Source organism: Aspergillus sydowii (genome assembly GCF_001890705.1).
Source record: "Aspergillus sydowii CBS 593.65 unplaced genomic scaffold ASPSYscaffold_6, whole genome shotgun sequence".
Taxonomy (NCBI): Eukaryota; Fungi; Ascomycota; class Eurotiomycetes; order Eurotiales; family Aspergillaceae; genus Aspergillus; species Aspergillus sydowii.
The window spans coordinates 1,471,512-1,497,484 of NW_024467864.1; the positions used below are offsets into that span (position 1 = coordinate 1,471,512).

Here is a 25,973-nt window from a genome sequence, read left to right on the forward strand (position 1 = left end):
CTGGTCTCAGCCACATCTACGTAACTGCAACAACTAGGAAAAGTGGTATTGGATGAGAATACCGGTTCGGTAGGCCGGCAGGTCATTGAACGCGCATCATTATATTGTCAGTCTGGGATGCCTGCATGGGTACGGCGTCATTTCTTCGTCGATTAAGGCCAGACGCATGGTCTTCTTGGTCAGAAAAGTACCGACAACACCTCCAGTGGCGAGCCAGCTTGAGCACTAATTTACCAGGCAAAAGGGGTGAGCATCATCTTATTCAGCTGGATTGAACCGTTCTACTGCGAGCTGAAATCGCGGACACAGGCGCCTGCGCAGTTGCACAGCTTGCAATTCTCTTAACACTGCTGATATTCCATGCTCCTCGCATAGTCCTACAGTGAATATGTCTGGTAAAGCAGCTCAAGGAGACGCTGACGACAATGACGATGTCTATACCATCCATTCGGATGATGAACAAGAGCGTGCACCACAGCGCCAACCGAAAGCAGCGAAACCAACGAAAGTGCGACAAAGGCCGCGGCGTCAGCAACAAAAACCCAAGATTGCCTCAGAAGAGGAAGATGTTCAAGATGAAACCAAAGCAATGCAACCATACGAAGGCAACAGGTCGCAACAGCTGTCCAACAAAGACGCGTCGCAGGCACAGGGCCTAGGGCGTATACAAGGACAAGGAGCACAACAGGGAGAACAAGCACAGGGAAAAGGAAAGGAAGAGGACACTGGGCTCAAACTACGCCTTGATTTAAACCTCGATATCGAGGTTGACCTGAAAGCTAGTATACGGGGTGATTTAACGTTGGCATTGCTGTGAGTTTGGCCTGGCAATTTTCTACTTTTAGAGACCATTTCTAATTTCATGCAGTTCCTAATCAATATACTGACGAATGATGTCTTCCTGCAAATCTATGACGGTCCCTGCACGGCCTGGTGAGCATGAACAGCGTGAACCCCTTGGAGGTCGGCCTGCGTACATCAAGCAGGGCGCATGACGATAAGATAATTCATACAACGAGTGGAATTTACATCATGTGCACATATCCAGCTCGTTCGATGCGCCGGTTCCTTTTTCCGTGAGACGTGGTTGAGCAGATGCTATTGTACCGTACCCACGTCAGCAATAGATATCAAGTACCAGTACTGCGTATGCTGGGAGCAGTGTGCTAAGACCACCTTCCACAACGGTTCTATACGCTGTAGATGCTTCCGCGCGATGTTAGACCCGAATTATGGCTCGCCCAAACTTGCTCTCCTAAATTTGCCTAATCCGTCGACTTTTGAACAAGCCGCGTAGTCTCTGTGGGTCTGGAACCCTCCACCCCTCGTATATCTCCTGTATTATGACCTCGTCCCAGCAGGGTGGCAACGACTGTGCGCGTGCGACTGGATCCCTGGTTGTTTATTCTCTGGCTGTCATCGCGCCTGTCATATACTGTCGTCGGTAGGTACCGATTGGTGTACATACAGCCACTGTCGTAGGGCTCGGCCAGTGCGGCGCCGCGACAAACTGACGCACAGGTGATGGGACTGGGATCGTCATGGCGAGATCTGGATGATCGGGAGATTGTCGATCACTTTAAAAATATTTATCGCGATTCGCCGTACTTTGATGCTGGCGCGTTGGTATACTATACCTAAGACATCGAGTTACTACCGTGCCAATCGCAGAAAGCAACATTAGGACAGCTTACGTGCTATATAAAAAGAAGAAAACCCTTTTTCGAACACGCAATCCTGTATATACAACCAAAATAATGGCAACCCCAGCACGTCCGAAAGCGAAACCCCTGGGTAAAGCCCCGTCGGCGCCCGCAAAGAGCGCCACACAGAAAGTCCCCCAGGCCAAACAGGCCAAACCTACACCACCGAAGCTCAAAGAGCAAAGGCAGAAGCAAGCCCCCGAGGTTGAGAAGCCTGGGACAGATGCGTCCGGGTCGGGCTCGGAGCTGAGTTCACTTCCCAGCCGCGGAAAGGAGGCAGCTGCGTCTCCATCTGGACGCCTCGCAAAAGGAGCCAAGGATAAAGCAGGTGCTGCGAAGGATAAGAAACCACAAGACAGTCTCAAGGCTGCCAAGGGCGCGACGAATAAGAAGGACTTACCTCAAGCCGACGATACCCTGAATCAGCAGAAGGTTCAAGATGCTGCTCAAACGGCCAAAGACAAGGCACCTACCGACGACCTGCCCCAGACCGACGACGTACCCAAAGCTGGCGAGGTTCCGGAAGCGCCGGATATCTCAGACAATGTCCCACTAGACCTATCCAGCTTAGATGGGCTCGAAGTTGGTGAAGGTGGAAAGATTCTGGATAGCAACGGGAACCCTATTGGCGAAGTTGTTGAAGGAGACCCAGAAGGCCTCGTTGGTCAGACAGTTAATAGTAATGGCGAGATCGTTGATGAAGATGGGGACCTTATTGGTCGAGTTGATCTCATCCAGCAAAAGGCAGGAGAACTCAAAGATCAGGGGCAGGAGGCCGCCGGTCTGCCCCAAGCCGGCGAGGTTCCGGAAGCGCCGGATATCTCAGACAAAGTTCCACTAGATCTATCAAGCCTGGAAGGACTTGAAGTTGGTGAAGGTGGAAAGATTCTGGATAGCAACGGGAACCCTATTGGCGAAGTTGTTGAAGGAGACCCAGAAGACCTCGTCGGCCAGACAGTTAATGGTAATGGCGAGATTGTCGATGACGATGGAGATCTGATCGGCCGAGTTGATCTCATCCAGCAAAAGGCAGGAGAACTCAAAGATCAGGGGCAAGAGGCCCTCGGTCTATCAAGCCTGGACGGACTTGAAGTCGGTGAAGGTGGAAAGATTCTGGACAACAACGGAAACCCCATTGGTGAAGTTGTCGAAGGAGACCCAGAAGACCTCGTCGGTCAGACAGTCAACGACAATGGCGAGATCATCAACGAGGATGGGGATCTTATCGGTCGAGTTGATGTCATCCAGCAAAAGGCAGGAGAACTCAAAGACCAGGCGCAAGATCTATCAAGCCTGGATGGACTTGAAGTTGGCGAAGGTGGAAAGGTTCTTGATAACGAGGGAAACCCCATTGGTGAAGTTGTCGAAGGAGACGCAGGAGACCTTGCTGGTCAGAAAGTCAACGATAATGGCGAGATCATTAACGAGGATGGGGACCTCATCGGCCGAGTTGACCTCATCCAGCAAAAGGCAGGAGAGTTGAAGGATCAGGGCCAAGAGGCCGTCGATCAGTCGCCGGAGCAGCCAGAGAGGGAAGAGCCTGACGAGCAGGAAGATCAGGCTGAACCAGGAGAGGGAGTATCTCTTGGTGCAGAACCAGAATTGCCCGACATCTCCACGCTGGAAGGGTTGACGTGCAACAAACTCGGCAGCATTGTCAGAGCAGACGGGACTCCTGTAGGCGAGCTCGTCGAAGGCGACCCCAAGAAGCTTTCACGGGGAGGATTCCAACTTGACAGTGAAGGTCAATTCTGGGACAATCAAGGACATGTCATCGGCAAGGCCAAACCAATAGAGATTGAAGAAGAAAAGCCCGGGCTGTTTTCAGAGCTGGGTGACATTTTTGTGGCAGAGGACAGCTGGATCCAAGACGAGAACGGGAGAAAGGTGGGCAAGCTGGTCGAGGGAGATCCAAAACGACTTGTTGGGTACGCGGTGGACGACGATGGCGATATCCTGGATAAACGAGGCAACACGATCGGACGCGCAGAGCCGTGGGAAGAACCAGAGGTTGAACCAGAAGAAGTGGATTTCTCCTCTGTGGAAGGCTTGAAGCCAAATAAGCATGGAAATGTAATGGGCCCCGATCAAGTACCAATTGCGCGTGTGGTCGAAGGTGAGCTGAAGGAGGTTGCCGGTCGAGGCATCAACAAGAAGGGTGAAATTCTGAACGATGATGGAGAAGTCATTGGGAAAGTGCAGCTCATTCCCAAGGGCGAGCGAGAATCCCTGGGTCCTTTCAGTGGCCTGGGAGAGCTGTCTGTCAAAGAGTCTGGATACATTGAGGACGCGGACGGTGAGGTGGTAGGTAGGATCGTGGAAGGCGATCCCAAGAGCCTGCGAGGCCAGACCGTCGATATCTCCGGCGAGATCCTCGATCAGTATGGAAACGTCAACGGCCGTGCAGAGCGGTACGAGGTCCCTGAGGAGGAAGAAGAGGAGGAGGACCTGTCCGCCCTTGAAGGGGGCACAGTCAACAAGCTGGGCAACGTTGTCGACGAGCATGGCACTATCCTGGGGAGGATTGTTGCTGGAAATCCGAAGAAGCTGTCTGGCAAGAAAGTCGACGGAAACGGCCAGGTCTGGAGTGACAACGGCAAAGTCATTGGCCAGGCAGAGCTGATCCCAGAGGATGAGCGTGAAAAGCCAGAGGGGATCTTCTTTGGCCTGGACGGACTGACAGTGGGCAAGGAGGGTATGGTGATGGACCCTTCAGGCGAAGTCGTGGGCAGACTGACTGAAGGCGACCCCCAACGACTGATGGGACGCGCTGTTGACGAGGATGGAGAGGTCATCGACAAGACTGGCAATGTTATAGGCCGGGCAGAGCGATACAAACCAGAGGAGCCAGAGCCAGAGCCAGAGCCAGAGCTGTCCCCTGAGGAGCAGGAGAAGCAGAAGAAGGAGAAAGAAGACGCAGAACTGGCAAAGAAGATGTGCACCATTCTGCAGCAGACAATCGACTCTGTTGGGCCAATTTGCAAGGAGATAACCTCAGTAAGCCCTCCTTATTGTCTCTCTTTACTACCCTGGGATATCATACTGACGGTCATAGCGCACTGAAAAAGCCAGCCGCACGCCAAAAGAAGAACTTGACGAGGAGCAGCTGGTAAAAGACGTAAAGCCCTTGATTGAAAAAGCAGGCAATGGGCTGCAAGAATGCAAGGGCTCTCTCCGTGCACTCGATCCAGACGGCCATATTGCAGCTACCGCAAAGGCTCGCAGTGCATCGCACGAAGCCACGCCGGAGGAGTATCAACTGGCCGACTCGCTCAAGGAGCTGACGCAGACCATTGTCGAGACCATTGAAAAGGGCCGGGAGTATATCAGCGACATGCCCCATGCAAAGAAGAAGATCAACCCCCTGTGGGCGCTGCTATCGGAGCCCTTGTTCCAGATCATTGCCGCCGTTGGGCTTTTGCTCAGCGGAGTACTCGGTCTTGTTGGTAAGCTTCTTGATGGCCTTGGGCTTGGGGGTCTTCTCAAGGGACTGCTGGGCGGACTTGGAATCGACAAGCTCATCGATGGCCTTGGACTTGGCTCGGTGACTGGGGCGCTGGGGTTTGAGGGTAAGAAGTAGTTTCATCCAACCCGATACCGTCAGCCTTCTGACCCGCTTAGATGGGTTCTCGCTCAGGGCGTTGTTTGTCTCTCTGGTATTATTAGTTCACTCGTTGCTGTACACCTTTCTGCGTGATGTTTGTGGTTTCGATATGAATAGTAGCCAATGCGAATGAACATAGTTCTGATTCTCAATTATATGCGGACCAACACTAATACCAATTACTGGTAGATGATGCATACCATTTCACAGGATAGTAGAGTGTATATTGTTTATGTACTGTCTAGAAAAGGTCCGTCATTGCACCGTGAGAGGCATCACCCACCAGACGAGAGTATTTTCCCAAAGTACCACGAGTTATAGCAGGCTTTGGGGGTTTCCAATTGTGCAGCCGTCTTTTTATTTCCTCGACAGAAACATTCATACTGATCTGGTTTTTCTGCGCATCGATTGTGATGACATCGCCTGTTTGGACCACCGCGATGGGACCCCCAGAAGCAGCCTCAGGAACAATATGGCCCACGATAAAGCCATGGCTCGCCCCCGAATATCTTCCATCCGTTATCAGGGCGATATTTGTTAACTTGGCTCCGATAATTGCGGCGCTTGCCTTGAGTTGCTCTGGCATCCCGGGGCCCCCTTTGGGACCCTCATACCGCACCACGATGACGATGTTCTCGCCACGAGGAATCTCACCCTTATCCAGGGCCTGATTGAGATGTCTCTCCTTGTCAAAAACCATAGCCTTGCCAACAAAACGCGTTCCTTCTTTGCCGGTGATCTTTGCCACGGAGCCGCCTGGGGCAATGTTTCCTCGCAGAATCTGAATATGGCCTGTTTCCTTGATGGGACTATTCAGTGGGCGGATTATAACTTGATCAGCAGGCAGTGAAGGGAACCCTGCAACATTCTCTGCCAACGTCTTCCCAGTCACGGTGGGTATATCGCCGTCGAGAAGCCCGGCGGCTATCAATAACTTTTGTACGGAAGGGACGCCGCCGATTTCATACAGGTCTGGCATGTAGTATTTTCCGCTTGGAGCCAGGTCGGCGATGTACGGGATCCTGTTGCTCACGCTCTGGATATCGTCAAGGGTGAGGTCGACGTCTGCAGTTCGTGCCATGGCCAGCAGATGGAGAACGGCGTTGGTACTTCCTCCAAGGGCGATCACCATGACCAAGGCATTTTCAAAGGATCGTTTGGTTAGAATATCACTTGGCTTGATGTTCCTCTCCAAACAGACCTTGATCGCCTCGGCAGCCTTTACGCACTCCCTCATTTTGGAAGGAGAGGAAGCAGGCGTTGAGGCGGACCCGGGAAGGCTCAAACCGAGAGACTCAATCGCTGTGGCCATGGTGTTTGCAGTAAACATCCCCCCACAGGCGCCAGCAGTGGGACAGGTATGTTGCTCGATATCGTCCATTATCTCGTCATTGGTGTGGAGGCCTTTGATGCTGTCTTCGGTGGCCAAGTCCTGCAAGGTGTCGTATGTATATGCACCGGCTGCTTCGAAAGCCGACCCTAGAGTGATGCGCTTGCGAAGGGTTTTCGAGAAGCCAATCTGAATTGATCCCCCGTATATGACGACCGAAGGTCTGTTGTGCCTGGCGATTCCCATCACCACGCCAGGGAGGTTCTTGTCACACCCGGGGGTGGCGATGCACGCGTCGTGGTGTTGAGCGCAGGTGACGGTTTCGATGCTATCGGCGATGATTTCGCGCGACTGGAGGGAGAATCGCATTCCTACAGAGAACTAGTTAGGTGTTGCGACGTAGCGAAGTGTTAGATCAACTTACCCTCGTGGCCCACTGTTATCCCATCCGAGACCCCGATTGTATTGTATTGCCAGGCGATCATCTCCTGCTCCTGCACTGCCTTTTTCACCGTCTTTCCCAGGTCCAACAGGTGCATGTTGCACGGGTTTCCCTCCCACCAGACAGATCCAATGCCGACATGTGGGCTCTTTGCCATTACCTCTGGGTCGGGGACTCCTGCGCCGTACAGCATAGCCTGGTGGTGTGAGACGACGCTCGATTGGTATACAGGGAAGTGGCAGTCGTACCTTGGCAGCAGGGAAGTCATGTCCTCTCGTGATGAAGGTAGAATGACGATTCAGCGCCGGAGTTCCATCCTCATGCTTTGCGTCGTCCGGAAGACTGGGAAACCGAGCGTAGTCGGCCATGTTTGTAGAGTCTCGCTGTTGCAGACAGTTACAACCTGGACCGGATGATGTGCCAGGCAATGTCCAGCATGGCCAACATTTATACAAGGTATTTCTTGATATGCAGATCATCGCCAGATTCACCACCGGCGGTGGTCGGCAATGCAGCACAGACTCGGCGCTGGCGCAGGAAAAGGCCCACTGCCAATTCATTGATCTGCTGGCTTTTCTCCGCAGTCTCCAATCCTGGAAGCGCCAAAGCCGTGTCTTGACGCTGCACAGGCCAGTCTAGTGGCTGGCTGTCCCCGCCTCCACATTGCATCCCCCATGGCGGCTGGGGAGAGTCGGCCCTCCCCCGAGTGCTAAAAGGCTAAGACTCTGCCTGCGCCCACTGCGGAACTCGTGAATTCCTGTCGCTGTCTCGTGTGCTCGATCTGACTAGATAGATAGCCAACGAGATGGATTCTGAGAAAGAGACCCTGTCGCAGGAGATCGCGCCTTCGCCGAAGGTTGACGCTGTTGGAGCTGCCAACCAACCCTGCCCTACCGAATTACGCCGGCTGCTGCGAAAGATCGACCTTCGTGTGATTCCAATCCTGGCGCTCTTGTATTTCCTCAGCTTCCTTGACCGAGGTTTGTTCCTTCTGTTGCCATGATTTTCCACGCTGACTTGACTAGGAAACATTGGAAATGCCGAGATCCAAGGGCTTTCGACTGACTTGAACCTCGTTGGGAACCAATATAACTGGTAGGATTTGCCGGGATATTACCCTCAAGCTGAGCTAACAGACCCAGGTGTTTGACTATTTTCTTCTTTCCATACTCCTTTTTCGAGCCGCTTTGCAACCTGCTGCTTGTCAGGTTCAAGCCCAGCATTTGGCTGCCCTCTATTATGGTGGCCTGGGGTAAGTGCCTGCATAATGAAGAGTCTTTGAAATTTGATATTCAGAGTATGTAGGTGCCGTCACAACGCTTCTAGGGATTGTCCAGAATTACTCCGGTCTATTGGCGGCGAGGTTCTTTCTTGGTGAGCACCAGCGTCCATATTCTCATCCCTCTTTTGCTATCCAGCTGACACTTCGCAGGATTGTCGGAGGGAGGTCTTTGTGAGTATCCATCATTCAGACTGTCGGTCATTGTCATTGACCCGCAACAGTTCCCGGCCTCGCGTTCTACGTATCTCTCTGGTATAATAAGCTCCATATATTGCAGAAGAAATGCTCACCTAGACAGGTACCCAAGAGCAAATGCACAGTTCAGACTCGCCCTCATCTTCGCCTCTGCCTCAATGGCCGGGGCGTTCTCCGGTCTTCTGGCCTTTGCCATCAGCAAGATGGATGGAGTCGGAGGGTTGGAAGGATGGAGATGGATGTGAGTTGCTGGTACTTGATATCCACGATATGAAGCTGATGCGAGACAGATTTATCCTGGAAGGTCTCCTGACAGTAGTGTGCGCGGTCCTGGCCTTCTTCGTGATCTGGGATGAGCCATCGACCGCGACGTTTCTGTCGGGCAGGGAAAAGGCCATCATCATCGACCTGTTGGCGGACTCGCGAGCGAGCTCTACCGAAGGCCAGCTGGAAGAGAAGAGTGCTTTCGATTGGAAACAATTCTTGGCAGCAGTTCTAGACTGGCAGGTGAGTTATCAACCCTTTAATACAACAGCGGCACTCACAATATCTCTAGACATGGATGCACGCCATCAGCTACTGGGGAGCGGTAAGACATCTGCACAAACCACTTGAACATTCTTAACAGTCTTCCAGGCGGTCGCTGTGTATGCACTCTCGCTGTTCCTCCCGACAATTATAAAAGGCCTGGGATATAGTTCCGCCATCGCGCAGCTGCTGACCATCCCCGTCTACGCCGCGGCCTCCATAGCGTGCATTGCTGTGGGCTACTTCTCAGACCGGATGGGCCAGAGGAGTCTCTTCACGCTTGTCTGCTATGGCGCTGTATTTGTTGGCTTCCTCATCGCCGTTGCCCCCAGTCGATTCATTCCAGGCTTGACGTACGCAGGATGCTTTATCGCTGCGAGTGGCAGCTACCCAGGTACCTCTACAACTTCGACAGTAACCATGGATGATATATTAATAAAGTCTAGCTATACCGGGCCTCCTAGCCCTGTCGTCCAACAATTACGCGCCAGCTACGAAACGCGCTGTCGGAATGGCGATTCAGATTGGGCTTGGGAGTTTAGGAGGCGCGGCGGCGTCCAACTTCTACAAGAAAACAGACGCCCCCAGGTATCGCCTGGGACACTCCCTGGTGCTGGCCTTTGTGGCATTGGGCTTCCTGACCGTGGTCCTCTACTACTTCCTGTGTCGGAGGATCAATGCTAAACGCGACCGTGGAGAAGCAACGGCCAGCCAGAACCCGGATGGGATATTCGAAATGGGCGACAAGGCACCGACTTTCCGCTATAATCTGTAAGGTATTCTGTTATCATTCAGGTAGAGTGGTAGATACGCCATCTCATATCCTAGGGAGGGGGTACAAGCTATCATCCCCCGTCTTGATACCCCAATAGCCAATTGTGCCAGAGGATATTGTCATTGGACATCGTGTAGGGCAATTCCCACGGGGCCGGGCGCGGTATGTCGGCAATAATGCTGTCAACGTCGAGGGCCATCGAAGTGTCCCCAACTGTATCTAGTGCCTCTGAATTTGGAATGTTTAAGTCCTCCCCTGCGGCCTCTGGACTGTGGCCATTCTTGTCCTGCCCACGTTGTTGCTCAAACATGTCAAAGAACAACTGGCGGATCCAGCCTGCCAGCACATGGCACTCCTCAAAGTCCTTCAAAGCGAGCATTTTGTACTTGATGGACCCCAGTAGCGCATTCCTTTTGGTCGTAGATTGGTTTGTGGCATTTGCGTGCGTGAATTGCGCAGTCATTGCTGCAAATATGGCCGATACACTGGATATTCGATCAGCTCTAGTCACTTTCTCTATGCTTGGCAGCGTATCACGCTGGACTATACCAGATCATGGGGAAGTGGCTTCCTTTATGATGAGTGACAGCGTCTTCAGCCATAGAGGTAATCCGTTCGGCTGCATCCATTATTATATCGTTGCTGGCCGTGGTCGTATTTGGTTGCCGGTCTTGGAATGTGCGCTGGAAGGTCTGATGAACAATTATGCGATAGTAACTGACCACATTTAGTGCTTTTCTATTAAGAAACCTTCCACTTACTTAGAAGTTAGATTGAGAATAAGCTGAAGCTGGGCATTGCCAGTCGAACGACATTGCAGACCAGGCGAGAGGCTCTCTTCCCAAGTTGAAAACACCCTACATATAGAGTCAAGTACGATTGTCCCGTCTGAGATAGAATAGTCCCTTGAGGGTGCGAAATGTGTTCTCAGTGCGTTCGAGACTAATCCGTCAGTGATTTTCCTCTGAAGCAGGGTTGGGTCTCTAACCTGCGATTGATAGTCTGGCCTGTGCCAGTACATATGCAATTGTTTCTGGGGATTCACCCACAATATCACCCTCGCTGAGGACTTCAACATCGCAGTCGCAGTCGTGGATGATCATGGGCTTTCCCAGCGAGATCGATATCTGTCTATCGCGGATCTGGTCGAAATGGCTTAGCAGGGCAATGAAAGGTCCTGGGAAAGGTACGTACGTATAGTAACCACCAGATGCGTCGCCACATGCGCTCTTGCTCTGGCTGGAAATTCCTTTGCTGAGCCTTGCGATGCATCTGCATGCATTGTGCAGAACGAATCGTGCCAGCCAGCCACCATAGCGAGTCCCTACTTTGGCTGGCAGATCCGGACCAGTAGTGGAGGAGATATGAGCATAGAAGCATGACCAGGCGATCACTTTCCTGTTCACAGTCAAAAGCGGCCTTTGCGGAGCTGAAAAGATCGTCTTCTGCCTCTATACGTCCGGAATACCCAAGGAGGTGTATCGTCTTCAAATCGCAGTGGATCGAGGCAATGAAAAGCACACAGCGAAGCAAGACCTTGGACACCGACCCATCGCTGACGGAGCCGAGGAATGCTTCCCGGTCTAGGATGGGACAGAATGGGTGGAATGTGGCGAAGTAGCCACGCAGCAGGTCATTGACTAGCTCCGCGGGGGGCAGAAGGTGCTGCGATATGCTTGTCGACCTGTGATCGCGGCGTGGACGAGGAGCCACCGCAGTGTTTCTTTGTGCATCCTGTATAGGCCGATATAAGCAGTCTTGGTCGCTGTTTGTCGTCTGGATCACATATGACAGATACCAGCTCTCGCCCCAGATGGGAGGAGCGGACGCCTGACGATGGCGCGTGCTTGCATACAAACGATCCTGGCCGCTCGATGCTCCATCACCAGACAAATAACGTCTTCGGTGGTGGCTATTGCACAGGGCTTCAACGTCAATCGAGAATGGGGGAACTCGATCCGATATGCGCGTCATTTGGTTGGGTTGGGCCATGGACTCAGTGGTGGCCAGGTCGCTGGTTGCGAATCGCCCATTGCTTCCTCTGCAGGCTATATTAGTCGTTATCTGCGTCTACAGTGGTGAATGCATACCGTGTTCTTTTCGTCTTTGCAATGTAACAATCCGAGTTGCCCACTCGCCGGCAGGGCGAACAGGGGAGTCCTTTCGTCTCCGCATCACACCGGATATGCTGGTCCTTGCACCGTTTACACGCCGAGGACGGTCTTTTTCGTTTCTGGGCAGAGCTCTGGTTTGTCGACATTGCGCCTGTGAGGATGAAGACATTAAAGAGCCTCTGCGATGACTCGCACTCGGTCAGCCCATCTCGCCCCCACACTGGCTCCAACACCGGGCGAGCTCAGTCTCCACTCACTCTGTGATTCAGAAGACTAGTGTAGTGGACTGTCCAATTAAATTCTGTTGGTTGAGCATCAGAGGGCCCGTGGATTTTGGCGTTTAAATGTCGGACTTGTCTCCGATCGCCGCTGGTCGAGACCACCGGCGGTGGTGAGCAGCACATCTGCTAGAAGATAGCCGTGAACGAACAGTATGAGGCTATTATAGTTATGATTCGTGGCATTCTCCCTTTCTTTCGACATCACCGAGTATCCGTCGGCCTGTTATATATACGTAAAGATATATATTTTAACTACCCCAAGCTACCATTCATCTCCGAAATGTGTCCACGAACACTATTCAACCGAAAAATTGTGGCTTGCTATTATTTACCCTTCTATATTGCTCAAAACTAATGGGCTTACCATAGATTAACTAAACAAGCACAGGAACATTCGCGCCCCCAAAGCCCAGGCTTTTCGTACTCCGTGCGGTGACAACCGGAGGGACTGCATAATACCGACGGAACAATACCGAGGCTTGTTTGGCAAGACTGGAAGTTATAGGCTAAATAATCAGTCATTGAGTCAGATACGATTATCGGTGTTTCTGCAGTTATCTTCTAAACGGCGTAGAGGATGAACTGCGCCTTGCGATAAACGGACCCCAACGAGGCCATGAACACAACATCACAGTGAGCCCAGTGAGCTTTCTATCTTGGTCTCACTGCCAGATGTCACATTTTACTAGCAGTCTGCCTTGTAGGATTTAGGTATGGGCCGTGCCTGCCTGCCAAACGGTGCTTCGCATCCACCCATGTGTTCTGGGCTGTTGGGAAATCCCGCCAGGACCCGGCGTATGGCCTGATGAAGGTCCAAGGAATCCCGGACCGAAGACCATGAAGTCAGAAAGTATTTGCCTGTTAAAGACCGGTGGGCTTAGCTGGTATAAGGCCATGGGGCAATTGGGCTTCACGCGGGGGCAGTGCATCGGCTCATGCACGGCCCAGAGTATGCGCCAGTACAAGACCAGCTTTCCGACCGAGGCGTTCATGAGAAAGCTATCGAGAGGATATTGGATATTGATCATGGCTTCTCCAAGTGATCGTGTGCCGACGGCCAGGTCTCGGAATGGTTGCATTACCTGCAAGTGAGTTCCTGGTGTGTCCTCCCGTTAGGGCTTGCTATTAACCATAAGGCACTGCAGGACCCGCCGCGTCAAATGCGACGAGACGAGACCTACTTGCCGCAGATGCGAGAATGCAGGGAGAACGTGTGATGGCTATGGAGATGGTTTGGATTCAGGGTCTCCTGGGGGTGCCTCGTCAAATAGCCTCCGGGTTGTACAGCACGTCCCCGGTATCTCGAAGCCAACTCGCATGTGGAAGACCCCCCAGTCGCCGGACCTCATCAGTGACGACGAGTATCGCTCTCTGGAATTCTTCCACCAGAATACAACCCAGGCGTTCACCGCAGATATCGGCGTCCTGCTACTTCGCGTGGCGTACCACCAGCCCATTCTGAGGAGCATCGCCGTCGCCTTGGGCTCTCTCCATCGGTCCTTTGTCCTCCATGGGAGAGGCCCTCTGGCAAACAGCACCGACGCGCAATTTATGCTGCTGCACTACAATAGGGCCATTCGAGAGTTGGTGTCAATACAGCCTGAGACAGCCCAGCGAGACGAAACGTTCCTGATTGCCTGTATCTTCTTCTTCTGCTTCGAGTGCCTTCGAGGCGAGTACAAGAATGCCGTGCGCCATGCGACTTCGGGCCTCAAAATTCTCAAGCAACAGCAAGCCTTGCCTAGGGGAGACTCGATACTGCCACCGGAGGCCATCACTTTGCCGTTTTGTATCCTGGAAACGCAAGTGTTGGAACTCAAGGGTGAAGAGGCGCTCGATGTTGAATTACACCCTGCGATGCTGTCCTCCTTCACGCACCCGAGCATCAGCCCACTAAGCCCGAGCTCGGATGCGAACGAGATGCTAAAGGCATTTCAACTCTTTTGCAATCGATTCACACGCTTTGAGGCGGCTTGTGGAGTCCTGTCGCAAAATCGCAACAACCGGGCGTTTGAATTCCAGCGACAAGTTCAACAGATAGAAGAGGGCTACTTGCGCATTCGCGGGGACCTCGAAAATTGGCTGCATATTTTCGAGGTCTGGCTTGACTCGTGCCAGAATCGGGAAGACCCAACCGTGATGATAATGAAGGTCTGGAGGCTGCTGATGCGAGTCTTTCTCGAGCTGCACTGGCCGCCTCCAGAGCATTCCTGGGACAAGTATGTACCGGTCTTTGCAGCAATAAATTCGCTAGCTGCAGATATATTGCAGGGGCCGCCACGGCCCCTTCAACACAGCAATACAAGGCCAACGATGTTTACATTTTCACTGTCCTTGGGAATTGTTACTCCGCTTTTTATATGCGCCACTCGCTGCCGGCTCTCCTCTATCCGCCATCGCGCCATAAATCTCCTTTTACACTCTCGGCGCCGTGAGGGCCTTTGGGATGCTGAGCTGGCGGGCCGTATCGCGGAACGGATTGTCAGTTTAGAAGAGTCTGCGGCCGGTATGAGGCCTGGTTCTGAGTACTCTCCGGGGGATATTGATGTATCCGCACGCTTCGGGTCCCTGTCGCCTTACTTCACAGAGAGAAAACAGGCTGAGATCGGGTATAGCCGGATGCAGGTTTCATGCGGTGACCCGACAGAGTAATATGCCAATCCGTCGTGGCAGCATGCCTGGGGTAATCTGATATGTTCTCGAAAACGTTGTTCCAGGATGCAGGAAAATGCCTCAACATTCCATCTAATATTATTCCTTGTACCATCACAGAACCGCCTCCGGCTGCCTGTTGTGCGCAGTGTCGGACAGGAATGTCGACGTGCCGTAAAAATGCGTAAAAATGAGGATAAGAATGGGAACTAATAAACGAGAAATGGGTTGAGAAGGCAATAAAGGGCTGACGCTTGGACGAGCCACAGTTCGGCCTGGCCCGAATTGGATCCACGGTTTACGAGATCTAACATTCCTGCCCAGTGTAGCCAATTTTTAGGCGGCTTGTTTAAGTTTGGCCGGAAGATATTATGATTATTATCCCTATTGTGGACAACTGGTCTGTACATACGCGTGAAGCCACCATATCTCGAGTATACAACAATTGCCAATATAGGCAGGTAATTCCTCAACCGGGCCAGATTAGAAGACAATTCCAGCCTGGCAGGACTGGTCAGCTGCGGCTGAGTTGTCTCCTTGATTGCTTTTGTTTGCTACTTCTTTGTTTTCCTGTTTCCGTGCGCGAAGGATTCGCTTGGCTGCATGGAGGAAGACGCCAGTCGAGAGGATCGGATGCCTTGCGTGAGTGGCAATCGTCGGGTATTTTTCGGATGGGCCTTGCATGGGCGAAGAAAGATAACAGGCTGAAGCTCTGGCCAAGTCAAGATGGAGAATCTGAGATGACCTGTCACCGTCAGCCGGTTCATCCGCGCAAAATTAGGGTCACTGGCAGCCTTTTCCGGCCCACAGATAATCAGGCTATCTAGATCGACTATTGAACCTTGGAGCTCTGTACGAATGTAATTGCGACATTTTTAGCTACAATCAAGGGGCGGAGCAAGGGGTTGCCGCTTGCACTGGAAGTCTTGACTGTTTTCATGTCAGCATTCCAACCACCGTTGTTTGCCAGGGATGCGGCAGCCAGAATTATCACAGCGCCCTGATTGCAGCCCAGGAATCAGAACTTCCAATCCAGGAACGATGTGATTTGTCCGATGGTGCAGGGAAGGCCTTGACAGCTCACATCCACACACATATGTTAGACCTTGGCGTGGGGTATATAGTCTTCTCCGGTTGTCGCTGTTGAGGGACCCCCCCATCCCATTTCTCTCAAGCAATCGCAAATTTTCTCCAGCATGCATTCCTCGGCGACTCTCATTCTGGCAGGTCTTGCCTGCACTGCGCTGTCTTCTCCTCTCAGGGCCAGATATGTCCCCACAGGCCAGGTCATCACTTCCTGTACTGTGCCCGGGACGATAGCCTTCACCTTTGATGATGGCCCGTCCGAATACACCAGTCAATTGCTGGATATCCTTGGGTATTATGGTGCTGAAGCCACCTTCTTCGTCCTCGGAGACGGCGCCAGTGCGCGCCCCGGTCTCCTCCAGCGCATGCAAAGCGAAGGCCACCAAATCGGATCTCACACGTATGTATTATATAGCATGCGCAATTAGCGGTACTTTATTGGCTGACTTTTGTTTACTCAATAGCTATGACCACCCCAGCCTCATTGGACTGAGCGATTGGCAAATTGAAGATCAAATGAATAGGCTCGATGATGTTCTCCTGCAGTCTATCGGGGAAAGACCAACCTATATGCGCCCGCCGTATTTCGACGTCGACGCCCATGTGCTCCGGGTATTGGGCAACCTTGGGTACAAGGTCATCACGTCAAGTATTGACACGAAGGACTACGAACACAACGGCGAGTGGGATATTGACGTCAGCTACAACAAGTTTGTCACTGAGCTGGATGCGGGGGGTAGCATTGTGCTGTCTCACGACATCCACTACTGGACAGTCTACAAGCTTGTGGAGGAGATGCTCCAGGAGGTTCAAAGCCGAGGGCTAAGAGGTATGTTCTTTGTTAGATTAAGATTTGCGAGACGCCTACTGATGATAACAGCTGTAACGGTTGGCGAGTGTCTGGGAGACCCGCTGGACGAATGGTATAGGTAGGCGGCCATGTTTAACGCTGCCTCGCTTCTGATATAGTGCCTTTAATCGGTATGGTCGGTGGAAATACCCTTATTTAATCCTGGTCTAATCAGCGCAACTTCATAATTACTGGCGACCCTAATATAATCTTTTAATGTTGTCACCAACCACCACAGTTCCAAAAACTCCCTCAGCCCTAATCCAATACTCTTTGCTACCTTGTATAAATAACTTTTTCCACAAGACTAAAAGCCCAGCTGGATCTGCGGGGTGTAGCTGAGCCGAAGTTTGCCGACACCGAGATCGACAGCAGCCGAGGAGTCCCATGTGCTTGACAGTTATATAGCCAATACACCCCCAATAAACAACCTTCCCATAATGCAATCACGATGGATATTCCAGACTCGTATGAAAGTCTCGCCCTCGAGCATATAAAAATCTCTCATCACCCTCCCAACGCCCCAAATGCGACCGCGGTGGTGGTGGTTACCCTGAACCGCCCAGAGAAATTCAATGCCTTTACGCCGTCCATGGCCGATAGCCTCACACGGGCGTTCCAGATGTTTCATTGCGACAGTCGCGTTAGAGTAATTGTACTGACTGGAGCTGGGAAGATGTTCTGCGCCGGGTCCGATCTTTCGATAGGCTTTGGAGACGGCAAAGGCAGGGCGGCGGACTTCAGAGACATGTACGTATGAATGAGAATCCGGGATTACGATATGGGCTAAGGATGGATTCTAGCGGTGGAAAGGTGACACTGGCTATGCACCGCTGTGCGAAGCCAACCATCGTTGCCCTCCAGGGCTCTGCGGTGGGCGTCGGCATGACAATGACCCTGCCAGCAGCGATCCGGTAGGCTGGCTCGAGTATTAGAGATATACCTGCTAATACCTCTGTAGTATCTGCCATGAGAAAGGTAAATATGGGTTTGTCTTTACACGGCGCGGTTTAACAATCGAGTCGTGTGCTTCGTACTTCCTCCCTCGTCTTGTCGGCTTCTCGCGGGCGATGCATTTAATCACGACCGGAAAGGTATTCCCACCATCTGCGCAGTATTTCGGTGATCTCTTCACAGAAGTCCTTCCAGAGCAGGCCCAGGTTCTGCCTCGTGCTGTTGAACTCGCAGTGGAGATGGCGGAAAATGTCAGTCCTCTGGCGTCGTCGATGAGCCGGGCATTGATGTGGGAATGTCCACGATCACCAGAAGAGTCTCATCTCCTTGAGTCCAGGGTATTTCACCATATGATTAATCAAAGGTAAGCGGGACGGTCCCGTGGTTGAAGCGACAGCTGACCGTATATAGCGACTATAAAGAGGGCGTCCAGTCATTCCTCGATAAGCGCGATCCTGTCTTTGCACCGCATCCTGGGGAGGTTGACTCTGCGATGTATCCATGGTGGTCAGAGACAAGCACTGCTGTAAAGCAGGAGACTATAAAACAGGACAAGGGTTCCAAGTTATGAGGGGTGTCGAGCTGTTGATGTAGTGTTTCATCAATATATATTTTCAGACCTTGTACCGACACCTGCTGTGGCTGCTGAATCTGTCTAGTACTAGTTTCCTTCAGACCCACGAACGGAGAAATGCAAGCTAAGAACAATCGATCATTTATATCTGTATGCCTAGTGAATTTCTCCCAGACTAGAGAGTGTACGGCGAGATGGGGTTCGCGCGGAACACCGCCCGGAGGATGCTTGGATCCGGTTATTTATCAGTTCCAATAGTTACCTAGTTTACTGAACCAAATGAGATCATTTCGCAAGACCCATCGATCGGAACAAACCTGTGGGTGACTGGCTCTGGCGCCTCCACTTGCAGGGCTGTGTGCGCCCTAGCAGCCTGGGCACTATACAGCGTGTTAATGAGCCAATCAGGCAAGCAACTCAGCGTTTGTCTAGTTCCTCGCGATTGGAAAGGTTTCAGAGCACAGGGCTGGCTTTGGACGTCGGATGAATCTATGGGGATTCAAAAAGGGCCCCAGTCCCTTCCTTTTGCAGAAACGCACCTGGCGATCATTATGATGGGACCATCGAACCTGGGCATAGGGATTACCCTGGCTCTGTCGAGTTTACCACTTGGTATGAAATTGCGATGATTATCATCTCTTGCTAACTCCTCTTTCAGGCGCATTAGCCCGAGAGTGCATCATCGAGGAGACCCTCACTGTGTCCAGCCCCAAAGTTCTGGATAGTTTTCGCGATGGCTGCACGACGATTACCGGCAATATCGCCATCGACAGCGACTACTCAGGCGACTTTGTTCTCGAGGGTGTCACGGATTTCGTCGGCAATATCTCAACGTCCGAGGATGCGCCTCCAGACAACCTAGGTGTATTGGATCTCCCTGACCTCGTCAACGCCGACGTAATTACCGTGCACCGAGTTGAATCCGTGAATCTAGGCAGCCTCGAGCATGTCGGTGAGCTTCTCCTAGGCCCATCCTCTCTTGATGGAAAGGTCGAGCTTGGGGCCTTGAAAGAGGCGGATAATGCCGGGTTCAAGGGTAGTTGGAAGAGCATCGTCCTCACCTCGTTGGAGACGGTCACCGGAGAACTGGGATTCTACTTTGATCGAAGGGAGATCCCTTTCTCTGATCGCGTTGAGACTTCCCCCCTGGTGGTGGATCTGCCCGCACTGAAGACAACGTCCCAGTTCACGGTTGAAGGGAACGTGGCCAGGTTCGTTATCTCGATTTTGTCTTCCATACACCACTAATTATCTGCTTTCAAGCATCTCGGTTCCTGAACTCGAAAAAGCGGGCGACTCCGACCCTCGTGAACGAGATTTCTTCCAGGGCCTCCGACTCAACATCGAGACTCGGATAGAGGTGGAATTCCCGAAGCTGCGTACCATAGGCTCCGGGACACAGGTATTTGGCAATATATCCCGGTACATCAGCTTTATTCCAATGGCGTACGAGAGATGGACTGACTTTTTTTCTTTTCCACAGCATAAGCCTCCCCGCGCTGGGAGAAACCGACACAGGCATCGAGTTCAACACGGACATGCCGCTCGAAATATACTCGACTATAGAAACAGCCTTCTACGTGTGGCTTTGGGGGCAAATCAAAAGGTACGCGCTTGATGCTGTCGTCAGAACCAAATACCTCTAAATTGACCTGTTATCCTTCTTAACTAGTGTGGAATTTCCCAACATGGTTGATCTCGGCTCTGTGGACTTTGCGCGTGAAATAAGACCCTGCAATGAGACCCTTGTCAAGCTGTGGGAGGCCATTCCCAGCCATGGTCCACCGGGGCATGAGACCAGTTGGTACTGGAGATGCTTTCGCGAGGATCTTCCGGAGGATGACCATCAAGTCGGTGCTAATGCCACTACTACTGTCGCTCCGAATGAGCCGACCAGCACCAGTGCTGGCAGTGACGACAGCTCAACGACGCCTGGTAATCAGGAGTCCAGCAGCACCCCTGATTCAGAGACAAGTGGCGATTCAGAAGGCGTTCCTGGCAATCGGGGATTCTTCCTATTGCCATCACAGGCAGGTGTACTGGCAGCACTACTTGTAGCTGTGGGTGCAGGTTCCATGATGTAGTTAATATATACAGTGCCCACTCTAGAGAAATGGAATAGACCATTCGACCATAAAAAATAGTGCTATTAGCCGTCTTTCTATATTGCTTTTTATATGCCAATACACTCGTCTATATTGTTGACATCATTCCGTGTGTGCATATCTTATCCATGTTTTATCCGCGCATAATACCGAATGACTAAGCGGAAGCTCGTTATGAATGCCACTCCCCGCTTCCTCCGCACTGTTGCTGCCAACAACTTGCTGCTCTTCAAGCTGCCCAATTCCCTCCCCATCCATTAATTCGTCTATCACGTACCTCACTCCACTCCTTAATACCTACGTCAGGCACCTCTGCGTCTCTTCACCATTTCCCTCCCGAACCTCCGCCCTTTCTACCTCCCCCTCCTCGTCCTCTGTGTCAGCCTCCTCGTCACCGTGGCTCCATTCCTCTCGCTCTCCACCCACGCCCCCATCGCTCGACTCGCCTCAGTCCTGGGCCATTTCCGTGGTGCAAGGTTCGGCAGTCCCTCTTTCATAACCGTTTATCGTCACTCTCTCACGACTGCCAGCATGGCTCCCGAGCATCTCCGTCGACCTCCTCAGGCACCCCCACTCTTCACGGCCACCACCGAATCGATCCTAAGTGATGCCAAACGCCTCATTGAAACGTCTCGCAAGGTGCAGGATGGTATAGTCGCAAACACTTCCCCGGACACTGCCAGCTTTGCGTCCGTGCTGAAACCTCTCGCCCACGATGAAAACGTCATGGCTCTCGAATCCAGCATCCTCGGCTTCTACCAGGCCGTCTCAACTGAACAAAAGCTGAGGGACACGTCCTCCAAAGCGGAGGAACTGATGGACGATTTCTTCATCGAGTCGTCGATGCGTGAGGATATCTTCAAGCTTGTCGATGCAGTTCTGAAGAAGAATGAGAGCCTGGACCCGGAATCCCGCCGACTGCTGGAGAAGGAGCACCAGAGCTTCATCCGAAACGGCCTCGGTCTTCCAGCTGGACCTAAGCGCGACCGCTTCAAGGAAATCAAGAAACGGCTCAGCTTGATTAGCATTGAGTTCGGAAAGAACCTGAACGAGGAGAACGGTGGCATTTGGTTTACACCGGAAGAACTGGACGGTGTGCCGGAGGATGTCCTCTCGGGCTTGAAGAAGGGAGAGGGTGAGAACGAGGGTAAACTCTGGTTGACCTTCAAGTATCCCGACCTCTTCCCCACAATGAAGTACGCGAAAAACCCCGAGACTCGCAAGAAGGTCATGATCCAGAACGAGAACAAGTGCAACCAGAATGTGCCGCTCTTCCGGGAGGCCATTGTTTTACGTGATGAGGCCGCTCGCCTGCTGGGATACCCAAACCATGCAGCTTTCCGGATCGAAGATAAGATGGCCAAGACCCCAAAGACGGTGGACGACTTTCTGTCGGACCTGCGTTCCCGTTTGACGGACGGTGGCCGGAAGGAAATCGCCCAGCTACTGGAGCTCAAGAAGAGCGATGTGGCGTCCCGTGGTGAGAAGTTCGACGGTGGCTACTACCTCTGGGACCACCGGTACTACGACCGCCTGATGGTGGAGAAGGATTACTCTCTGGACCACCAGCTCATTGCTGAGTTCTTTCCACTCCAGAACACGATCGACGGCATGCTGAAGATCTTCGAGCAGCTCTTTGGCCTTGTGTTCGTGGAGATCACCGGCAAGGACCGTGATCAAATCGCCACCAGCGGCAAGGGGAGTGATATCGTGTGGCATGAGGACGTCAAGGTCTTCAGTGTGTGGGACGACGAGGGTGAGGGTGGCAGCTTTGTTGGCTATCTTTACCTGGATCTGTTCCCTCGCCCCGGCAAGTATGGCCATGCCGCCAACTTTAACCTTCAGCCTGTAAGTTTGCTCCAGCTGGAGTGGAAAATTGCTTGGAACTAATTATTTTCGCTCCAGGGGTATATAGATGCAGAGGGCAAGCGTCGCTACCCGGCTACTGCGTTGGTTTGTAACTTTACGAAGCCGACTCCAAAGAAACCAAGTCTGCTCAAGCATGACGAGGTTGTCACTCTGTTCCATGAGCTAGGTCACGGTATCCACAATCTTGTTTCGAAGACCATCTACTCGAGGTTCCACGGAACCAGTACGGTTCGTGACTTTGTCGAGGCTCCTAGCCAGATGCTCGAGAACTGGTGCTGGGACCCGGAGCAGCTCAAGTCGCTCAGCAAGCACTACTCGACGCTGTCCCCCGAGTACCTTGCGGCATGGAAGGAGCAAGCAAACGGACAGGCAGAGCCATCGGAGAATATCCCAGATGAGGTGATCGCCAACCTCATCCGTGCAAAGCATGTCAATGATGCATTGTTTAACCTGCGGCAACTCCACTTTGGCATCTTCGATATGACTGTGCACGAGCCGGAGAGTCACGAGAAGATCCAGGAACTGCCAATCACATTGACGTACAACAGGCTTCGTAAGGAAATCACGCAGATGGACGGGCCCGAGGTTCTTGGGTTGGGCGACGACTGGGGCAACGGCCAGGCCACATTTGGTCATTTGATGGGAGGGTATGATGCTGGCTATTACGGCTACCTCAGGTAAGTTGGGCAATATTCTGACTCGCGCGGCCACGTCTGACCTCATGCAGCTCGCTAGTCTATTCCATGGACATGTTCTATACTGTCTTCAAATCCGACCCGATGAACCCCACCGCTGGTCGTCAATACCGGTACAAGGTCCTCGAGAAGGGTGGCAGCCAGGATGAGATGCAGACGTTGACTGAGTTCCTGGGCCGCCCACCCAAGACGGATGCCTTTTACAAGGAGATGGGATTGGCTTAGTGTAGTCGATAGACCAGTCTACAACAGTCTCAATTTCCACGAAAAAGGAACGCAAGGCCTTCAGAGGATGGTTCTAACCAATCTATTCAAAGAAGTAATCTAGTTAATCTAGTTTTAAAAAAACGAATGCCAAGCCAGTTAACTTGTAGTTGAATTGCTGCGCGAATCCTCCACACCATCCACCACGTCTTCCCATCCAGCACACTGATCCTCCATTGTACTGTTCTTTACTACGGAAACTTCCTGCTGAGTTAATAATCCGTGTAGACAAAGGCACAGGACAACTTACCAACACAGCGAACGTTTCCATCCTGACACTGGCGCTCATGCAGCAACCGTCTTGATGCAGCGAGCCTTCAGCCAGCGGGAGTCCGGGTGCGCCCCGACGTCGTAGCAAGTGCGAGACTGGAAGTAGTCGCCGCCGTAGGCCCAAGTGTCGTACAGGTATTCACCTCCGCATTGCTGTCCAGTGCCCGGTTGGGTCCAGAACTGAATCCTCTGTCCATGGGCCCCGTAACCATTCTCTCTGTAGGACTCGAAGGCGGGGATGTTGGGGACGATGCTGTTGGAGTCGAAGTGGATGTTTGTCTGCTTGCCTGTGCAGTTGGGTCCGGTGAAGACGGAGACTCCGCCTGCGAGAGCGCCTTGGATGACGGCGAATGTACTGAGGATGGTGAGGTACTGCATTTTGAATAGTGAAGTTGTGGAGTGTGATTGGAATGTCGTTGGAGCTGTTGTGGGAGACGATGGGCTGTTGGAGAGCAATATCCCAGTAGGATGTGATGGTTTATATAGTTGTGTATAAATCAGGCGTCCAATTTAGCGTATAGAAGACGATTGGTAAATACGCATACGCGGCAACTGCCGTCCCATCACAGTTGGTACCCAGTTATCTCCATTGATACGTTTACGAATACGGGCTACATACAGGGATAATCACCACACTAATCTGACAACGAAGATTGCAAGGCGTGTTGGATGGGTAATAGCCTACATGACCTGCCAATATTCCTGCTACCTACTACTCCGAATGCGATTACCCTATGATATCTGTTAGGAGATGGAGCGCCCTGCCACCAGTATTGCCTTTCGGATGAAATTACTGCTACGTACGCATTTCTAACATAATAACTGCATATGTCAATGGCGATCCAAGACTGCCATGTCAGAATAAATCGGTATATATCTCAATGGAAGCCCCCTCTGTGTAATTGACCCAGCCAGGAAAACGCGCTTGCGGAATAATCGAGATCCGGTCTTCTGCTTGAAGATATCCCATCCAGGGCTGCTCATCCCTCCGATAGACGACTTGATGATGCCTGGTCTCCGAGCTTGCATGTACATTTTTCACTAGTCCTGGAAGACCCGCTGCAATGTCTTCTCTCCCCTGTGGCCTTTGGATTCCGAGGTCGAACCACGTCCACGAGCCCCTGTATGTACCATGGTCTTCCGGGTAGGAGCTCCAGCCTTGGTCGTGGCTCCAAATGTCGATTACGATCTGCTGGACAGGAAATCGCTTGCCCTGTATAGGCTCTGACAGCAGATACGGGGTTCCGTCGCGGCATGCGGATTGCGAGAAACGAAGACTCTCTTGTCTAGCTACCCGAGAACGAAGCCAGTACCCTGCATGATGTAGAATGGCCAGGCCCAGTTCGGCGGGCAACCACCGCTGGAGGATGTCAAGAACGGCAACAGCATCAGACGAGTCCCTTGGATAGTGGGTGTGGCTTTGGGTGACTTCAAGTGCACCCGATACGACACTCATTGTAGGCAACTCGCCGCTCTTGAATTAATTTCTAGGGCGACCAGGTTCAGTTGTGGGAGAATTTGCGGTAGAGTCAGAAATAAAAGGCAGAGGAGTCATAAGTAACGGCGTGAATGCACAGCCCCAGGGACCCACGTGCGAGCCTCCAGCATAGTGAAGTGCTCGGATGGCTTACTGGAGGATCTCCAGAAGTCACTACGTATGCCTTTTTATGAGTATAAGTTGCCTAATACACTCGTCCATGTCTAAGCTATTCGCTGTGATGTCTGCTCGTGGATTAAATGACCAAAGCGAATAATGTAAGTCTGATATTCCTCTTTTCTTATTTCAGTCCTTGAATTACATTTCAATACAGATGCTCCAGTCTTGGTCACTGCCTGAATCACTGGTCCTGGCTTTCAGGCGATGCTTGCTTAAGTTCCAGGTCTACCCCATCTGCTATTATAGCTTGGACCTCTTTGCACTGTTTAGGATCGTTATAAAATGTAGCACCGATTTGTTCCAAAGCTCGACAGTACTCCTCCATATCCGTCATGATCGGAAGCTGATTGACCTGATCTAGCTGGGCTTGGGTTGGGTTGAGAATCCAGACACCCCCTGAAGCTGGCCAGCCCATCAGCGTTGGTATGGTGGAGCGGGTAATGGGAGGCAGTTTATTAGCGAAGTCATTAAGTTCGTCTTTGGTCATGGCAGACAGCTCCTTGCTGGTGGTGGCAGGAGTATCGGAGGTCGTATCAGCGGTGTCGGGAGTTTTATCGTGGCCCTCCATGGTTTCAAGTGGTTGATGATGATAATTTAGTATGAGCGGATGTATGTTTAGATCGTGGGGGCTTTTCGTCTTTATAACTGTTGCCTTCGAGTCAGGCTTCCCCCACTATGCCCAATGAAGATAAGGGGGCTTTGCACTCCAATCAGGACAGTGGTGGACCTCTGATCGATCAGAT

At 52.1% G+C, this 25,973-nt stretch overlaps 13 protein-coding genes across 13 annotated transcripts; 8 read left to right on the forward strand and 5 right to left on the reverse strand.

The window, feature by feature from the left end:
* Positions 1–388: 388 nt before the first annotated feature.
* ASPSYDRAFT_133296 (uncharacterized protein) lies at positions 389–969 on the forward strand (the record flags this gene model as incomplete). Its single annotated transcript, XM_040840629.1, has 2 exons — positions 389–813; positions 869–969. 2 exons carry the CDS (start codon positions 389–391, stop codon positions 873–875), a joined length of 432 nt encoding a protein of 143 aa, XP_040702162.1. The 3' UTR covers positions 876–969.
* A 722-nt stretch (positions 970–1,691) lies between these two features.
* ASPSYDRAFT_46372 (uncharacterized protein) lies at positions 1,692–5,427 on the forward strand. Its single transcript, XM_040847208.1, has 2 exons — positions 1,692–4,700; positions 4,759–5,427. Exons 1-2 carry the CDS (start codon positions 1,758–1,760, stop codon positions 5,281–5,283), a joined length of 3,468 nt encoding a protein of 1,155 aa, XP_040702163.1. The 5' UTR covers positions 1,692–1,757; the 3' UTR covers positions 5,284–5,427.
* Positions 5,428–5,548: 121 nt separating this feature from the next.
* Positions 5,549–7,447, reverse strand: ASPSYDRAFT_58826 (uncharacterized protein; the record flags this gene model as incomplete). The annotated part of the gene is made up of 3 exons (XM_040849593.1): positions 5,549–7,008; positions 7,062–7,275; positions 7,328–7,447. 3 exons carry the CDS (start codon positions 7,445–7,447, stop codon positions 5,549–5,551), a joined length of 1,794 nt encoding a protein of 597 aa, XP_040702164.1.
* A 315-nt stretch (positions 7,448–7,762) lies between these two features.
* Positions 7,763–9,941, forward strand: ASPSYDRAFT_1048701 (uncharacterized protein). The gene is made up of 11 exons (XM_040839815.1): positions 7,763–8,059; positions 8,105–8,174; positions 8,222–8,331; positions 8,385–8,453; positions 8,512–8,532; positions 8,583–8,613; positions 8,660–8,797; positions 8,847–9,063; positions 9,113–9,145; positions 9,193–9,478; positions 9,531–9,941. Exons 1-11 carry the CDS (start codon positions 7,885–7,887, stop codon positions 9,857–9,859), a joined length of 1,479 nt encoding a protein of 492 aa, XP_040702165.1. The 5' UTR covers positions 7,763–7,884; the 3' UTR covers positions 9,860–9,941.
* On the reverse strand, positions 9,930–12,119 carry ASPSYDRAFT_90533 (Zn(II)2Cys6 transcription factor; the record flags this gene model as incomplete). The annotated part of the gene is made up of 6 exons (XM_040852351.1): positions 9,930–10,344; positions 10,409–10,576; positions 10,621–10,801; positions 10,848–11,001; positions 11,054–11,900; positions 11,950–12,119. The coding sequence occupies 6 exons, from the start codon at positions 12,117–12,119 to the stop codon at positions 9,930–9,932; spliced, it is 1,935 nt and encodes a 644-aa protein (XP_040702166.1).
* A 1,161-nt stretch (positions 12,120–13,280) lies between these two features.
* Positions 13,281–14,906, forward strand: ASPSYDRAFT_32409 (Zn(II)2Cys6 transcription factor domain-containing protein; the record flags this gene model as incomplete). The annotated part of the gene is made up of 2 exons (XM_040844978.1): positions 13,281–13,342; positions 13,400–14,906. 2 exons carry the CDS (start codon positions 13,281–13,283, stop codon positions 14,904–14,906), a joined length of 1,569 nt encoding a protein of 522 aa, XP_040702167.1.
* An 836-nt stretch (positions 14,907–15,742) lies between these two features.
* On the forward strand, positions 15,743–16,987 carry ASPSYDRAFT_46379 (chitin deacetylase). The gene is made up of 3 exons (XM_040847209.1): positions 15,743–16,392; positions 16,457–16,821; positions 16,873–16,987. The coding sequence occupies exons 1-3, from the start codon at positions 16,103–16,105 to the stop codon at positions 16,923–16,925; spliced, it is 708 nt and encodes a 235-aa protein (XP_040702168.1). The 5' UTR covers positions 15,743–16,102; the 3' UTR covers positions 16,926–16,987.
* Positions 16,988–17,293: 306 nt separating this feature from the next.
* On the forward strand, positions 17,294–18,367 carry ASPSYDRAFT_58829 (uncharacterized protein; the record flags this gene model as incomplete). Its single annotated transcript, XM_040849594.1, has 4 exons — positions 17,294–17,592; positions 17,646–17,756; positions 17,804–18,160; positions 18,208–18,367. 4 exons carry the CDS (start codon positions 17,294–17,296, stop codon positions 18,365–18,367), a joined length of 927 nt encoding a protein of 308 aa, XP_040702169.1.
* Positions 18,368–18,911: 544 nt separating this feature from the next.
* On the forward strand, positions 18,912–20,553 carry ASPSYDRAFT_46382 (uncharacterized protein). Its single transcript, XM_040847210.1, has 5 exons — positions 18,912–18,982; positions 19,029–19,581; positions 19,634–19,792; positions 19,854–19,976; positions 20,043–20,553. Exons 1-5 carry the CDS (start codon positions 18,922–18,924, stop codon positions 20,452–20,454), a joined length of 1,308 nt encoding a protein of 435 aa, XP_040702170.1. The 5' UTR covers positions 18,912–18,921; the 3' UTR covers positions 20,455–20,553.
* A 328-nt stretch (positions 20,554–20,881) lies between these two features.
* ASPSYDRAFT_46385 (M3 family metallopeptidase) lies at positions 20,882–23,136 on the forward strand. Its single transcript, XM_040847211.1, has 2 exons — positions 20,882–22,323; positions 22,381–23,136. The coding sequence occupies exons 1-2, from the start codon at positions 21,007–21,009 to the stop codon at positions 23,023–23,025; spliced, it is 1,962 nt and encodes a 653-aa protein (XP_040702171.1). The 5' UTR covers positions 20,882–21,006; the 3' UTR covers positions 23,026–23,136.
* A 288-nt stretch (positions 23,137–23,424) lies between these two features.
* On the reverse strand, positions 23,425–24,009 carry ASPSYDRAFT_69455 (uncharacterized protein). Its single transcript, XM_040850471.1, has 2 exons — positions 23,554–24,009; positions 23,425–23,507 (listed from the first exon to the last, which is right to left on the reverse strand). The coding sequence occupies exon 1, from the start codon at positions 23,949–23,951 to the stop codon at positions 23,589–23,591; it is 363 nt and encodes a 120-aa protein (XP_040702172.1). The 5' UTR covers positions 23,952–24,009; the 3' UTR covers positions 23,425–23,507; positions 23,554–23,588.
* Positions 24,010–24,336: 327 nt separating this feature from the next.
* Positions 24,337–25,087, reverse strand: ASPSYDRAFT_46388 (uncharacterized protein). Its single transcript, XM_040847212.1, has one exon. The coding sequence runs from the start codon at positions 25,027–25,029 to the stop codon at positions 24,430–24,432; it is 600 nt and encodes a 199-aa protein (XP_040702173.1). The 5' UTR covers positions 25,030–25,087; the 3' UTR covers positions 24,337–24,429.
* A 145-nt stretch (positions 25,088–25,232) lies between these two features.
* Positions 25,233–25,837, reverse strand: ASPSYDRAFT_46389 (uncharacterized protein). Its single transcript, XM_040847213.1, has one exon. The coding sequence runs from the start codon at positions 25,796–25,798 to the stop codon at positions 25,412–25,414; it is 387 nt and encodes a 128-aa protein (XP_040702174.1). The 5' UTR covers positions 25,799–25,837; the 3' UTR covers positions 25,233–25,411.
* Between the last annotated feature and the right edge of the window lie 136 nt (positions 25,838–25,973).